Here is a 16,327-nt window from a genome sequence, read left to right as displayed (position 1 = left end):
TCTTTTAACAACTTGATTATCGGGTAAAGTAGGCTTCCGGTGCTGTGCGCGGTTAGCCTCAGGACATAATAAGGCCGATAGCAACAATCACTTTCAACGTGCTCCAGTGAGTACCAGAGTTATTATTGAGCCCCTGCATATTGTCTGCAGTCACTGTACCGGAGATGGCGGATAACTCAAATGTAGTCACCTTTATTTTGGAAAACCCCTTTAATTTTCAGTTTTGTTGGCATGTCTTTTTTACTAACATGGATCCGTAAAAGCTTTCACAAACAAGAAGAATTATTCCCATCCAAACAAACACATACATGAACATTAAAGCAACAATATCAAAACCGTAGTTCATAAAGAACATGTCGGGGTGGTGGATGGAGCGGCAGCTGCACACCAGTGGTCATGAACATATGGAAACATTTTAAAAGATGTGAACATGTCCTCACTGACACACCTGGGTCTTCATTTATGTGACATTATTAGTGCAATATCTTAGCTTTCACTAATTTATAGTTCACAGCGCAGGCAGCTGATGTTCTACCCAGAACCATATGATTCTAAAGACCCATTGTTTGGAGAAAAGTTTTCAAGGGTTCTCTGTACGACGAAGGATCAATAAGAAGACGTTTCATCCAACGAATGCTTTTTTGGAAGGAAAGAGTTCTTCAAGGATTGTTGAAAGCATGGGTATTAAAAGATCCTCCATGAAACCCTCAGAATACAAAAGGGTTCTTGGTATAACCCCCTGGGTGGGTTCTCGATGAAACCCTTAGAACATAAAAGGGTTCTTAGTATAACCCCCTGGGTGGGTTCTCGATGAAACCCTTAGAACATAAAAGGGTTCTTAGTATAACCCCCTGTGTGGGTTCTAGATAAAACCCTTGGAACATAAAAGGGTTCTTGGTATAACCACCTGGGTGGGTTCTAGATAAAACCCTTGGAATATAAAAGGGTTCTTAGTATAACCCCCTGTGTGGGTTCTAGATAAAACCCTTGGAACATAAAAGGGTTCTTGGTATAACCACCTGGGTGGGTTCTAGATAAAACCCTTGGAACATAAAAGGGTTCTTGGTATAACCACCTGGGTGGGTTCTAGATAAAACCCTTGGAACATAAAAGGGTTCTTAGTATAACCCCCTGTGTGGGTTCTAGATAAAACCCTTGGAATATGAAAGGGTTCTTGGTATAACCCTCTGATTGGGTTCTAGATTAAACCCTTGGAATATGAAAGGGTTATTGGTATAACCCCCTGTTTGGGTTCTAGATTAAACCCTTGGAATAGAAAGGGTTCTTGGTATAACCCTCTGATTGGGTTCTAGATTAAACCCTTGGAATATGAAAGGGTTCTTGGTATAACCCTCTGATTGGGTTCTAGATAAAACCCTTGGAATATAAAAGGGTTCTTAGTATAACCCCCTGTGTGGGTTCTAGATAAAACCCTTGGAACATAAAAGGGTTCTTAGTATAACCCCCTGTGTGGGTTCTAGATAAAACCCTTGGAACATAAAAGGGTTCTTGGTATAACCACCTGGGTGGGTTCTAGATAAAACCCTTGGAACATAAAAGGGTTCTTGGTATAACCACCTGGGTGGGTTCTAGATAAAACCCTTGGAATATAAAAGGGTTCTAGATGAAACCCTTAGAATATCAAAGGCTTGCTAGTAGAACCCCAGGGTGGATTTTGTTGGTACCCTGAGAAGATGGGAAAGGTTCTGGATAGAAAATCTCCAAGTTATTGGTTGGAACCACGACACCATAGAATGGTTCGGTGTAAAACCTGTTAAAATGGGTTTAGGGTGGAACCTTTCACGACAGTTCCAGGTGGATCTACCAGAACTAAAAAGGGTTCTTCTATGATGACAAGCCAAAGAACCCAGAGCGGTTCAAGTTAGCGTCTTCATTTCTATGAGTGTATATTTGTGTGTAAATTTCAATTAAGTGCACGTCTATACATGCGATACTTGAGTCCAGAAGATACTTGTGGAAGAACAAGAAACGGATCTTCTTTCTTTTTTGGGGGGATTTTCAATTGAACACTTCCTGATGGAATTCAGGTCAGGCTTCTGGAAGGAAGTGCAACAATATTCTCATGATAATATCTCAATTTAGCCAACCGATCTGTGAAGCATCCCCAGTGAATATTGTTCTGGCAACTTTACTGGCAATAGACATATCTCAAGTCTGATTAAAGGCGGCCATGAATATCATCGCTTCCGTCTTAGATGTTTTGAGCTGTGTGACTTTCAAGGTTATAAACATTTGTTGCCCTATGATGGATTATTTTTAAATGACACACATATATGTCTCAACTAATAATCTGGAATTACCCACAAATTCAAGACTTGTTGATTCTGACCCAAATAATCAAATGTAGAACACACTCCTGTCTATGGCCGAAAGTTATCAAGCAAGATATTCCTACCTGAGGTCGCCGGGGTCACCGCTTCCTGCCCCCAACTCAGAAACAGAGAGGGCAGCAGGAATACATATCAGAGGGATTTTTGTGCACACACTAAAAATGTAAAAGTTACGTCGGCACTAAAGGGTGCAGATATAAACTGTCACATGTGACTGGGTTTTAGTTGAGAGAACCTGGACTGACTTCGGCTGGCGTCAGTCAGGTGCCAGGAGGAGCCATGAGTGGGAGCAGGAGAGTGTCAGTGCCACTGTGTGGCCAAATTGAGAAATTATATCTATATTTTTCTGGAAAGCCATTGTATTTCTGCTAAAACTTTGAAATTTGAGCATGCAGAAAATCAAACAAATTAACCAAGTTATCTTTTACTTTTACAGTTTCTGTTTGAAAAAAAAGTTTTAAAGAGGGGATAAAAGACTAATTTTTAAAATACAAGCATATATATACACATATAAATACACATATATATACATATATATATATACACATATATATATATATATATATATATAAATGACTCTGTTGTGATAACTATTTGAAAATGTTTCACTTGTATATAGCTTTGATTCTAAGAATTCTATTCAGATATACAGTACTTTGTACATATTTGTATAGTATTTGCATCATTATTTTCTAACATTATTTTCTTGATTTATGTTTCTTGCAATAATGGCTTTTATTTTTTATTTATGTTTGTGTCTTATATGTTTGATCTCTTGTATGTATGCAAGGCACCAATACGCCAAAGTCAATTCGCTGTATGTAATTTCAGATTTAGTATATTTATGTCAAGTCAAAGCAAATGTATTTCTATAGGGAGAAACAACTCCACACAAAGTCAACAGTGTAAGATGTGTTTCTTTTTCTTTCTTTAAAATACAAGACCCACTTCTGGAATGGAATAACTTTGTACTATTTGTATTCATTCTTATGCTATTCAAAATCACGAATGTGGCTCGGAAGGCTTTACAATCTGCACAACAAATGATAAAAAAAAAAAAAAAAGTATGATCTCTCAGGAAGAGCAACAAGTTAGGGAGCGGCAGACGAGCACCAGAGACGACAAGTCAAATCACCATGCGGAGAAACAGAATGACAATATTAGGTGAATAAAGTGCAAACATATATGAAGGTTGTGAATGAGAGCAACTTGAAGTCTCACTCGAAGCAGCTGGGACCCAAACCAAGAGTGACCTGGAACAAACCGGTCTGAGCTGATTGGGGTGGTGGGGTCTCAGAGCGCCACTTAGTGGGCTATGGAGGTATTGCCCTCAGGTTAGATTCAAGTAAATAAAAAAGTGTTTTTGGTAATTCACACAATGTACATCTATATGTGGTCAAGGATTCACATAAATAATACTGCAAATTAAAATGACCAGTTTCGTTTGACTATCACCCCGGCTCATCGTCATCATCATCATCATCATCATCAGGTAGAGGCAATAGCTAATGTGACATAAAAATCTATGTGGTTTTTGAAACAAAGTGATGAGAGAGACCACCCTGCACCAGGCAGGCAGTGATGGGAAAAGGTTAGATGAATATGTATTTCTCATTACAGCCAAAAGTGACATAAGGCATATTTACAGTCCAGTTCATGCATTTCCATGCCGTGTTTCTTTTACTCTTTTACCATGTTATAGAAATCGTGAAATCCAAATCAAAAAATAATAACAAAACATTTTAGTAAATAAAAAATCATTTAATTATGCCATAATGTATAAAGGATAATTATAATAAAATACAAGGGAGTATATAAACACTGTCATGGTGCAAATGTACAATTAACAAGATTTTGTTCATGACAATAAAATACATTATATACAATTATTAGAGCACGAGATAATCCACCAGGGTCAAACACTTAAGTCTGCGTCATCAATTTGATTTGAGGCGCCGTCTTTTCTACAATTGATGGTGAGAATCAACGTGGCCACAGATCTGAGAGCAGCGCTACAGCGTTTAACCAGAAATCATTCAAAGAGGGAAATCAAGTCGTTTCACAATGTTCAGTCATTGAGCTAATGCTAATGTAACACTTACAAAACATTCATTTAATTAATATACCAGGGGCAGACAAGATGCTTTTGGGGCCCTACCAAAAAAAAATGAAAGAAAAAAGAAAAGATTTGACTGGGATGTATAAATAGGCATAACACATTTATACACACACACACACACACACACACACACACACACACGTGCTCTTGAAAGACTTTCACACTAATTCAAGCATTAAAACATTCTTTAAACGTTAAAAGGGATGTCGAAGTTAACAATACATTGATTTAATGCGCAAAAAAAAAAACGAGCAGTAAGACGCATCGAGGTTAGAAACCAGCTGGTGAACATAGAGGCTCATCTATCAGCTATCAGCAAAATGAGCTCAGACATTATTATTATTATTAACATTGTCAAAGCTGAAAGAGGGAATGTTGGAGGTCAGAGATACAAGAAATGCATGCTACTGTTGCTCCGTGTCGGTTGGATGTGTAAGTAATTGCTTGGGAAAAATATATATTTAGGCAGCTTTAAATATTAGTTAAAAATGAAAATATAATTTAATGTTAGGTATTTTTAGAACCATTTTCAAAGTGACTGCATGAATTTGTTTTTCCTCTAGGAAACCTGCAAATGGCCACAAATAAATAAAGGTAGTTTGTTTCAATGTTAGGTTAGTCATTTGTGTACACAATTTAAAAACATTAGTTATTTTTATTTGTGCCGATTAACTGGTTTTCACAAACCGGACCGGACCGGAGCCGCTTGTTTTTAGCCCTCTCGTAGTTTTTACAGTGGCACAACAAGCCTGACGTAAAACCATTTGTTTTTGGAATGGAGGGCGTGGACTTCACACAAGATTTAAATTGTTTGTTTGCGAACATTCCGTTTGAGAAGATAATCTTATTGTTCCTTCATTAAATGGGCAGCTCTGGCTCTGGGGCCAAAGACCGACTCACATGCCAAACAGACCAAGCAAACATGACTCACGACTCCTCTCAGGTAGCGACCAGTAATAGCTTGGCAGGAGGTCAGTGGAAAGAATGTGCGCCGTGCAAGAAGAACCGGTCCGCCGAGAATGGGCGGATGTCTCGGCTGTGTGCTTCTAAGAGTTCGTCTGAAAGTGCATTCAGTTGTCAAACAAAGCCAAACGGGAGTGCTGCTGCAGTAGAGGCTTCCTCACTGCATGCCAGATGCAGCCACACCCTGACTGTCACGCGCAGAGCAACCATGTTGGATCCTTCATTTCACTGCAAAAGAATGCAATTGTAAAAAAAAAAAAAAAGTTTTTAAAACATGATAAAATGTGGATTTTAGCTACGGTGCAGAAAGAATGTTTTTCGGTCTCTTTTGTCTAGCCAGTGTGCTAGTAGCGGTTGGCGTCGTCGTAGGAGGTCACGTCAATGTCGAAGAAGTCCTCCAGCTTCCACTGCAGGGTCTCGAACGTGGGCCGGTCCAGATCTTCCTCCTTCCAGCAGTCCGTCATAATGTCATGCATGACTTTGGGACAGTTGGGGGGGCACGGCATCCTGTAGCCCTGGGAGAGCTTCTGGATGACCTGGTAGTTTGTCATAGCTGGGGGGGGGGGGGGGGTGGGGGGCGACACACAGACATTATAGCTCATCTTGCAGGAGACAATTGTTTCACGTTAAAATGTTTGAGACTATTTGATCACTACTTAAAACCACAGGAGAAAAAAATAAACTGCGCTTTGACTTTCTATAAAATTCGGAATACTGTTATTCTCCATGTTCAGAGAATCCTTTGAGACAAAGTTGACCAAAGTCTCACCTTGATAAGGCGTCTGTCCAAACGTCATGATCTCATACAGCAGAATCCCAAAGGACCAAACGTCCGATTTGATGCTGAACTTGTTGCCGTTGATGGCCTCTGGCGCGGTCCACTTCACTGGGAATTTACTTCCTTCTTTGGCTTCATACACATTTTCATTCTCTTTCTATAAACAAAAACAGATTATTATTTTAGTTTCGTTTATCAGCTTTAGTGTAGAGATATAGCAGCAACCTCCAGTGTGAAAAGTGAAGCGTGAATATGTCCACACAGTAAGAAGTATGGTTGTATAGAAGTCTGAGACTTCTCATTTGATTTATTCCCTCAGGAAACATTGGAAACCATTAATGGTCTCCATCGTTTAGTTTCCAGACTTGAAACTAAAGATTGTTCATTTAGTAAATTATGGTCCATTTAGAGCCACAGAGCATAAAGCAGGGTATGCTTACAACACTGCGTTTAAAAAAAAAGAAGCCAATTGTAACACTTTGGTCGCCTACAAATGTCTAATTCAGCATTCGAGTGTAGCTCCACCTTTTTTTCCCCTTTTTGTACAGATTGTAAAGCCCTCTGAGGCAAATTTGTAATTTGCGCTATTGTTGTGCTATACAAAATAAACTGAATTGAATAAAAGCTTGCTTAAACATATACCATGAATTTCTTTAGTGTAGTGTACATTTATATTTGGTGTGATGAGGTAGAAGGACTATGACAATTGCTACATTCATTATACAACACCCCTTTGAATGTCAAGCCCACCATGAAGACCCTGGCGAGGCCGAAGTCAGCTACTTTGCAGATGTTGTTCTCGCCCACCAGGACGTTCCTGGCTGCCAGGTCTCTGTGGATGTAGTTCTGCAACTCCAGGAAAGCCATGCCCGACGCCACCTGGGCAGCCATCTCAATCTGGTTGTTGATACCCAGAGTGACGCCCTTGTCCTCTGTAATCGAGCAGAGAGGCACATAAATCAGTCGCGGTTCTACCATGTTTTGCGGTGGTGGAGAAAAAACAAATGTGATGAAAAAGAAAGCTGTTCCGCCGTTGGCCAACCTGGCACAGGAGCCCAAAATATATTACAACGAGACACGTACCAAGCAGGAAGATTTTCAAAATGACCACAAAGAAACAAACAAAGGAGAGACACAAAAGCTGCAAAGAGACCAAAACACTTACGCAGAGATGCAAAACGGCTACAAAAAGACCTTTACTCAAAGCAACTACAAAGAGACTCAAAATGACCACAAAGAGACAGAACAACAACATCAACAAAATGAGGCTAAACAACCATGAAGTCTGTCTCTTGGTTTTGTGTGTCCTTGCCCAGGGGCCCATTGTGTCATAATCCACCGGTGTCTGAGCTAGTCGCTGTTAGCACCATTAGCTTCTAGCTGCCGGCTCAGCCGTCGCCATGTTGAGAGCCATGTGGAGACAATTAAAGATATGCTACGAATGTTACATTTAGCACATTTAGAGCAAAATCTAGCCAAGGACCAACTAAAACTCCCCTTTTACAGTTTACTAGACTTATATTAAAAAAATAATAATAATATATAGCAGCTACAGTCTAGATTTACAAGTTATATTTCCTACCCGTGACTTCGATGTCACAGTGGGAGCGTGTATTATGGTGGGTCACCACGCAGACTGGCTCACCACATGAGCACTCTTAATGGAAGTGACAAGACAGTATCTCTCACTACTACACGTCATGTCTGTGTAAGAGGTGAGCACTACCCATGTCTCAATTAATACGAATACCAAAATAAAGAAAATCAAAAAGGCCTTTTTTTTTTTTAAACACTAATCTGTCTACTACAGGTGTTCCTGTAAAAGCCAAGTCACGGTCACCCAGCATTAGAACACGCTACCACTGCCCTCAGTTCAAGTCCATCCAGGAATTACATCCTTTCGCGATTGTGTCCTGCTGCAACCAACGATAATATAGATTATGGACAGATCTTCTGATTAAAATTCATTCATTAACAATAGTTGTCGTCAATAAAAATGTTGCTGTTGCTGTTGCTGTTGCTGTTTGCGGTGTCCCCAACTAAAAGTGCTAGCCACTGGCTGAGACTAAATCAGTAAATAATTAATGGGAAATATGTGCAGCTGTGATCAAAGTTTGGATTCATAAACTGTGACCTAAAGCGGTTTTGTTGCGGCGGGATGAATCTCTGACCCTCGGGCATTAGCGTTGCACTCCGACCCCGCAGTAAAGAAGCAGCAGCTCGTAATCACGGGGAAAGTTGATGACCGGCCGTCTTACTATTGAGGAACTCCAGCAGGCTGCCGTTGTTCATCAGCTCCGTGATGATGTAGATGGGCTCCTCCAGGGTGCACACAGCGTACAGCTGGATCAGCTTGGCATGCCGCAGCCTCTTCATGATCTGAGCCTCTCGAAGGAAGTCCTCCGGGTCCATCGTACCTGCCACAGTTGTTCAGTGATGGCATATTAGGAGTGGAACTTTTTTTTCTTGGTTTAATTGAACTTTTGTAACATCTACAGTGAGTGTGGGGTGTAGTGTTTTGGACCCCCACAATGAAAAATATATCCTTTTTCTTTTCCCCCAAAGAAGAAACTGAGCCTGCTTACACTTCCAACTCCAACTGGCACTTAACTTTCTGACAAATTAGCCCACATGAACATGTTAAATGCCAATTAATAAGACCTGGGAAAGGCCCTGGAGAACCAGGTGCGGGACTGCACGGGGCAGAGAATCAAACCTTGCCGCAGTATATGAGGTGTTCCAAAAGGGAGTCTGGCCCTCGGAAACATTACCGCTTTTTCGATCCTATTCCACACACTGAACTATCGACGTGTGCAAACCATCTTGTGCTTGTACTCATTCCTAAACAGTCCGATCCTGTCGAACGTCTTTCACGGACAGAAAAAGGAGGCAATAGCGTACCAGCTTTGAGGGTCTTCACTGCGACCGCGGTGGTGTCGTTCCACACGCCCTCGAACACCTCTCCGAACTGACCGGCTCCGAGCTTCCGCAGCAGCTTGATGGATTTGCGGTCGATCTCCCATTGGTCCACCGTGTTGTAGGACAGGCCGTTAGTCTGTGGCGCCTCCATCTACACGGGCGGGAGGAGTTACTGTTTACTGAGAATGACAATGGGACTTTACAGGAACAAAAAGGCAATAATGGAATTCGGACAATCAACGGGGATGCGTTGGGTGCACAGCGCGTCGGACCTTTTTGCACGGTTCTCCGAGACGCACGCAGAGGCCATCGGCCGCCTTGGAGTAATGTTCCACCAACTCCTCCAGCATTTGAAAGGATCTGCTCCTCGACACGTAGTAGTGACCATTGTCCAGTTTTCTCAGCTTGTAATGCTTCACCTTCCCGCCGTCCAGCACTGAAAAGACAAGTCCACATCAGGGGTCAAGGGGTCAGGAGTCAAGGGGACAAGTCAACGCCACGTTTGTCACGGTCTTGCTTACACAACCAGCATGAGACAGTCCAAAGAGCTTCATGGACAAAAATAAGTTTACACTTCTAAAATAGATTTTTTTTAAATTTTTTATTTTAATAAAAAAAAGATGCTGCACTGTTTCAATGCTTAAAGACTTTACTAGTTCCTTGATCAAATGTGCTCCGTTGAGGGAGTTATCTGTGTGATGAATCACATATACAGATGTGAAGGCTGCTGTTGGATAGTTTTAGAAAAGTAATAATTCACACAAATAACATTTTTAAAAAAAGAGCAAATATTTGGTCTTTCGATTACATTTCATTTACAAATCTGTAAATTTAGCACGGGGTAACCACACACACACACACACACACACACACACACACACACACACACACACACACCACACACACACACACACACACACACACACACACACACCACACACACACACACACACACACACACACACACACACACACACCACACACACACACACACACACACACACACACACACAACACACACACACACCACACACACACACACACACACACACACACACACACACACACACACACACACACACACAAATGGGCTTTAATGAACGAACACGGAAAGAATGTGGCCTCAATGGAAAGAAAGAGCCAGGCTGACGGGTAAAGACAGATTACACGCACAGGGAGATAAAAGTGATCACGCTGCTTTATGGGAGCACAGAACGACATTTATTCAACTTGATAACCTTGGGGACATTAATCATTCGAGTTATTGAGGATAAGAGTGAGTCAATGAACAATGCCGGGGCTGTTTGGAAATGTGTGTCCACTGCAGAATGCTAACTGGCCACCGAGCATGACTTCATCTGGGAAAGGAATATTGATCGACTAACACATTAGTGCAATTTAAGCTTGTCGGCGGTCCGACGCTTTAGATACAGAATAAAGTCATTGCTGCGTCAAACAGGTCGTTAGGTCATAACTATCGTGATACATTGACCAATGTTTTGTTTTTACGTATACTTATATTACCATGAGATACTATTCATATTGGCATATTGTACATTTGTGTGATATTGGGCGATGCAACTGAATTTAATCATCAATTGAACACCTGGTGTGTTGGAGAGTGTGCGTTTTATAGCTTAGGAATTTATTAAGAGAAGAGAAAGTCACGTGTTCTTACTAACTTGCTCAATTTACATTTATCAGTCCCTGTTAATACTGCAGGTATTGATAATTTTAAAAATGGCATTATACTATAAAAAAAAAAAAATAGTGAGCTTCCTTAAGGAGCAATGGTAAATATACAAATAAAAAAATAAGACGGAACAACTCTTTGTTTCACTTCTACATTTAACCTTTTCCCCCACTGTCCCAAAACATTATTTCCTGAACTGTCCCGAAGTCAGTGTGAACCATCAAAAAAAAGTTCTAAATGTCATCCTTTACTTTTGTTATTGCCATCTATAATGGGTATCTGCATACCACATGCAAATGATTAAGAAATACATGATTGTCTTTTGAATCAAATATTTGCTTTGCTTAAAAATGTAATCTTGGCATTAATAGTTTAATTATGCATTATAAGCTGCTTAGAGTCAGTGTTGGGAAGTTAAACCGGTCATAATTCCCTCTAATATTTTTTTTCAGATTGCCATCAACTGTATTTATTCTGGTTGTTTGCCAAAAACTACCCGTCACAACATTTAATTTGAACACATAAAGTATGAATCAATATTTACTCGCTTTTTGTTTACTTAGTAGAAACAAAAAATACATTTGCGTTCATTGTTGATTTTCATTTCATTCATGATCCACCACAGGCTACTGCCCATTCCTCCTCCTCCTCCTCCTCCTCCTCCTCCTCCCTCCTCCTCCTCCTCCTCCTCCTCCTCCTCCTCATATGTTGTGCTGCTAAATTGAACAAGCGTGCGTTTTCCTCATGTCCAAATTCTACTTGTTTAAAGAACGGCGGCGTCGTTTTATCTTTCAAAAATGTACACAGCCCCTCTTTGGAGGTCAGAGTCCGTCAAAGCGTTTATCTTCGCTTACCCGAGAGGGACCGCTCCCCTGTCTGACTTTCACAGTTTCGGATGAGGAAGGCACCGTGCTCGTTCCCTCCGGCCAACAGCATCTTCTCCGCATCCAGCCTCTTTGTGTCGGGAAAATACCATCTGAAAATCAGAGTTGATGCAAAAGGGCGCAGAGCAGGTCAAACAAAAGGGCGGTCGGAATTTACATAATTGTGTCAACCGTCTGGGGGGGCCCAAAGTCACTGGTAATTTGGTTAATCAATTCTATTCGCACTCAAACATATAGATAATAATCATTAAAATTCCGTCTGGGGATATTCTACACTTGTCCTTTTGTCAACAAATCCCCTGAAGGACCCACCAACCAGTATCTTGTGTGTGTGTGTGTGCGTGTGTTTGTGCGTGCGTCCTGTTTAAAAGACAGTGCCCAGCTGTTTTGAGAGATGGATTAGCATCTTTAAAAAAGAACAGCAGCTTATATACACACACACACTACCTGTTGTTATAGACTTATATCCTCAGTGGGAATTGTGGGGTGGGAGCTGACAGTCGCAGGCGGGCTGTGAAAGTCTGACTAATTATGGTTGGTTTGGTCTTTTCACGAGATCTGTTGACAATAAAAAAAGATGTAGAATGAGACCATAGCCTTATCCCCAAATACGTTATTATTTTAGTCTGTGTATCTTTTAATCCTAAAATTATTTCCTGACCACAAACTAGTTTTAACATACAACAGGCAGGTTAATCCGGCCCTGAATAAACTGAGAATAGCTCCAGAAGCATAGTCCACAAGCCCAGAATCAAACAACTGATTATTTAACATGATTGTGCGTATGCATGCATTATGAAACCGACTGTTGTCTATCCGGTATTTTTTAACCCTGTTAACCAAACGGGAAAAACCAGCATGCTGCTGAGATGGAACAGAGTGCATCACAAATACGGGTTGGCCCTTTTATTTTTGTGATGTCCTGTCCTGTCCTGAATTTTGAAGCTTATATGAGTCTTAAAAAAAAGACGATTGCTAACAAGTGTCTAAATGAAACTACAAAACGTCATCACGCCGAACACCAGTCCCCCTTTTAGCTTAGTTTGCATGACATGAAGTTGCGTTACCGTGGCGTAGTTCGATTGCTGGCCTAACGTCAGATTTTTACTTCCATCGATTGTATGCATCTTTTAAAAGTCATGAAAAGCATAGGTTTGCCACGGAGCTTATTGTATCCAATAATACAAATGGAAAAATCCTATTGGCATTGTTCTTTTCTTTTCAAGGGAACTAGCCAATGCTCACCTCTGGGTTGGCCTACAAAAAGATCTTGAGTTATATAGTTATAAACTGTTAATGTTATTGTGTGTTTTTTATTTAATATTAGAGTTAATATAAATTGACATTTGCTGACATATGCTTCTAGCATTCCAGCAATGTTTATACACTTTATATTTGAAAAGGAAATACCCAAGTAGAGAACATGGAAAATGTGTGTATATATATAAAAAAGAATATTCTACATAAAAACATGTTTTTAACCAGTTCTTCGTTTTGTTTCATAGTAGTTCAAGTGCTTGTTTAATTTGGTAATTTTTTTAAAAACATGCTCTACATTATAATTTGTCAGCAAACATTGTTTTTCTTTTCACAACATGTTCAACAACAGTCCGAGTGAAAGAATCGTGTGTAGATTTCCCCAGACTCATTCCCTTCCAATACCAGCATGTATTTGATAAGTTTGCTTTAATACACTAGTTTACCCACAACAGTCTTCTTCGAGCGTTTATGAGTTTAAAGCCTTTTTATTAACCTGTAAACCTACATTTCCTGGTCAGAGAATCATTATCTGGAAAAGAGTTCAGCACTAAAAGGGCAAAACAAAACACCTTACGGCGTTTTACCTTTGAGCGAAAAAATAATAATACAAAAATCCCATAAACCTTACATGCGTGGAATTGTGTTGTGAAGTGGTGATTTACTACGCCAGCGAACGCCACACGAATGCGACCATAATAAAAAGGTTGATGGGCCACTTACGGTTCCGCGTCAATGCTCTCTACCGGCGCCACGTAATTGGCCGGGATGTACCCCTGCTTGGACGCCGAGACCCCGGTGAGGGCTTTCGCAAACCACCAGTCGCCGTGACTTTTATCGAGCGCCTCCAGAGTATCCCCCGCGTTGAAGCTCAGGTCCTCCTCCGTGCGCGCGGAGTAGTCGTACTGGGCAAGGTAATAGTCACCGGCTTTCTTCGCCGGCGGCTGTAAATCGGCTTCTCGACGGAAGCCCGGCTTCGGTGCGTTCTGGTGAGCGTGGGCATTCACGAACACCGTGTCGACTCTGACGCGGGTCTCGCTTGCGGTTCGGTTCGGCTTCTCAAAGCACGTCAAAAAACTCTGCCAGCACGAGGAAAGCCGCTTTTTCATCTCCATGATTGCGGCCGTCAATCACTGCGAGCCATTCAGTGTTCGGGACTGAGCGGAAACGGTTAGTGGGGGATCCCTTCTTCTTATTCTCCTCCTCCTCCTCACTCGCGCTCCACATTACACGGAAACAAATAATAAAATGACAGGAGTGATTTTATAATCCCAGCGGGATCGGACGGCAGCAATCTTTGACCCCGGCACTCACCCAGCGAACGCTCAATTGAACTGAAGTTCTCCTGGTCGAGGCTGCTCATGTGTCGTCACTCACCTGCACCTGCTGAGGAATGGGGAGCGGCTCGACGTGCGGAGCGACGTCCAGTGCCCCCTGGCGGCCATTGTTGGAGGGCAGGTGGGGAGCGGAAAAAATGCGCCATGATGTATTTTATAAATAACTATGAGGTCATTGTTGAAGTTCTTTCCTGCCAGTAAATAAATCAAATGAAACTTAAATAATCATGTGTGTGACAATTATGTGGTACTCTGTAAAAGTTGTCGTACGTCAAAATGTTTCAAGTACAATTCTTAATTATCGAAATGATGAGATCATAAATCAAAGCATGAAGTTACTTTGAAAGCATATAGCTTTGCAAGCTTCTAACTGCAACCCACTGGAAGAAGGTAAACTCCAGCAACGTTATGTTGCGCCCTATAGGGCAAACTGAAGCTACAAAGATACAAAGATTAAATTGACAAAGTATGTGTGATAAAAAATAACAACAACATATATAATGAAGCAAAAAAGAAGTATCATGCAAGCAAAAAAACAACAACAAAACACTAACATTTAGTTTATTTCTTAAAAGTGCCCACTTGTTTCCTGGTCATACATAAACGCACAAAAAAGTCCCACTAAAATGGATATATAGCTCCATTGCTATATATACATATTATGGATTATGATGTCTTGAATAGTGTGTACAAAGCAGTCTTTGTCCTTATGAAGCTGTGAAAAAGTGAGCGTTTTCACTCAGTTTGGGGCCTCCATCCTCACGAGGGCCCGATCCCAGTGTCCTCCCTAAGGCCCTGAACCCTCAGGGGCTTACGGACATCAATTCAATTCAATTCAATTTTCAATTCAGTTTATTTTGTATAGCCCAATATCACAAATTACAAATTTGCCTCGGAGGGCTTTACAATCTGTACACATACGAAATCCCTGTCCCAGGACCTCACATCGAATCAGGAAAAACTCCCCAAAAATAACCTTTCACAGGGAAAAAAGGGAAGAAACCTTCAGGAGAGCAACAGAGGAGGATCTCTCTCCCCGGATGGACAGAAGCAATAGATGTCATGTGTACAGAATGAACAGCATTTACAAAGTTACATAAACACATTACATGAATATGACAATGTATGAATGGAACTCCAATCCATGAAACACAAGGAGGTAGAGAGGAGGCGCATCAGCAGGGCCACCGCGGGAGGCCGGTTCACCAGGCATCAGACACCTCCAGGTCCAATGGATCCTATAAGATGTGAAGTCACAACGACTCCGGAGAGGAAGCAGAGTTAATAAGGTGCAATGGAAAGATGTAAATTCATCCATAATCCACATCGCCATGTAAAGTTGAGTGTGCGAGGCTGTGAGGACTTGACGTGGTGTAAATATGAATGGGATGCTGCAATGTCAAACAAATATTGTGTCCAATTGTGGGTATTTATTTAATACTTTTTACTCCCCAACTTGAACGTCTCTTTCCTCATTCGATGAGAAGTCATTTCAAATATAACAAAATTAAATATTTGATGAATAAATAAATAGATATCACCTGATTTCAGGTGTTTTTATGTTCCATGTTTATGAGTGCATGTAATTTGTGTTTTACATCTCAATGCTCTCTCAGCTCACACACACCTGCCATTGATCAGAATATATATATATATATATATATATATATATATATATATATATATATATATATATATATATATATATATATATATATATATATATATACATATACCCCGGCTCTTCTCTCACTCATCCCCAGGTTGTTGACTCAGTCATGTCCAAGTCATGTGGGGTCATGTCCAAGGCCGAGGAGACGCGTTCAGGCCTTTCTGGTTATTGATCTGTCCTTCCTGCTTTATTCCTGGATTGTACCGACTGTCTTTTCCTTGTGCTCAGGATTATTCCTCGTCAGACTGGCCTTCCTGCCTGTTTGCCTGCGAACCCCAGCGATGAAACCTGGGGAAAAGGGTAAGACATGCTCAGTAAGGAAATTACCTTGTGGATATTCATTGTTCAGCTGGA

The 16,327-nt window shown here is 41.0% G+C and overlaps 1 protein-coding gene across 1 annotated transcript; it reads right to left on the bottom strand.

The window, feature by feature from the left end:
* Nucleotides 1–5,036: 5,036 nt before the first annotated feature.
* On the bottom strand, nt 5,037–14,327 carry frk (fyn-related Src family tyrosine kinase). Its single transcript, XM_034527977.1, has 8 exons — nt 13,688–14,327; nt 11,678–11,799; nt 9,403–9,566; nt 9,113–9,281; nt 8,470–8,628; nt 6,962–7,143; nt 6,203–6,368; nt 5,037–5,986 (listed from the first exon to the last, which is right to left on the bottom strand). The coding sequence occupies exons 1-8, from the start codon at nt 14,077–14,079 to the stop codon at nt 5,778–5,780; spliced, it is 1,563 nt and encodes a 520-aa protein (XP_034383868.1). The 5' UTR covers nt 14,080–14,327; the 3' UTR covers nt 5,037–5,777.
* Nucleotides 14,328–16,327: the final 2,000 nt, after the last annotated feature.

The sequence above is a fragment of the Cyclopterus lumpus genome, chromosome 24 (assembly GCF_009769545.1).
Source record: "Cyclopterus lumpus isolate fCycLum1 chromosome 24, fCycLum1.pri, whole genome shotgun sequence".
NCBI classification, from domain to species: domain Eukaryota; kingdom Metazoa; phylum Chordata; class Actinopteri; order Perciformes; family Cyclopteridae; genus Cyclopterus; species Cyclopterus lumpus.
This window is presented reverse-complemented; position numbering and strand designations above follow the sequence as displayed.

Bases quoted from the DNA above. Each gene is read 5' to 3' on its own strand.
- frk (XM_034527977.1), bottom strand. From the start codon at position 14,079: ATGGAGATGAAAAAGCGGCTTTCCTCGTGCTGGCAGAGTTTTTTGACG. The intron at 9,282-9,402 runs GTCCGACGCGCT...CCGCCCGTGTAG, and splicing joins TCGGAGAACCGTGCAAAAAG to ATGGAGGCGCCACAGACTAA. The intron at 7,144-8,469 runs GTAAGACGGCCG...GCTCGATTACAG, and splicing joins CCTGCTGGAGTTCCTCAATA to AGGACAAGGGCGTCACTCTG.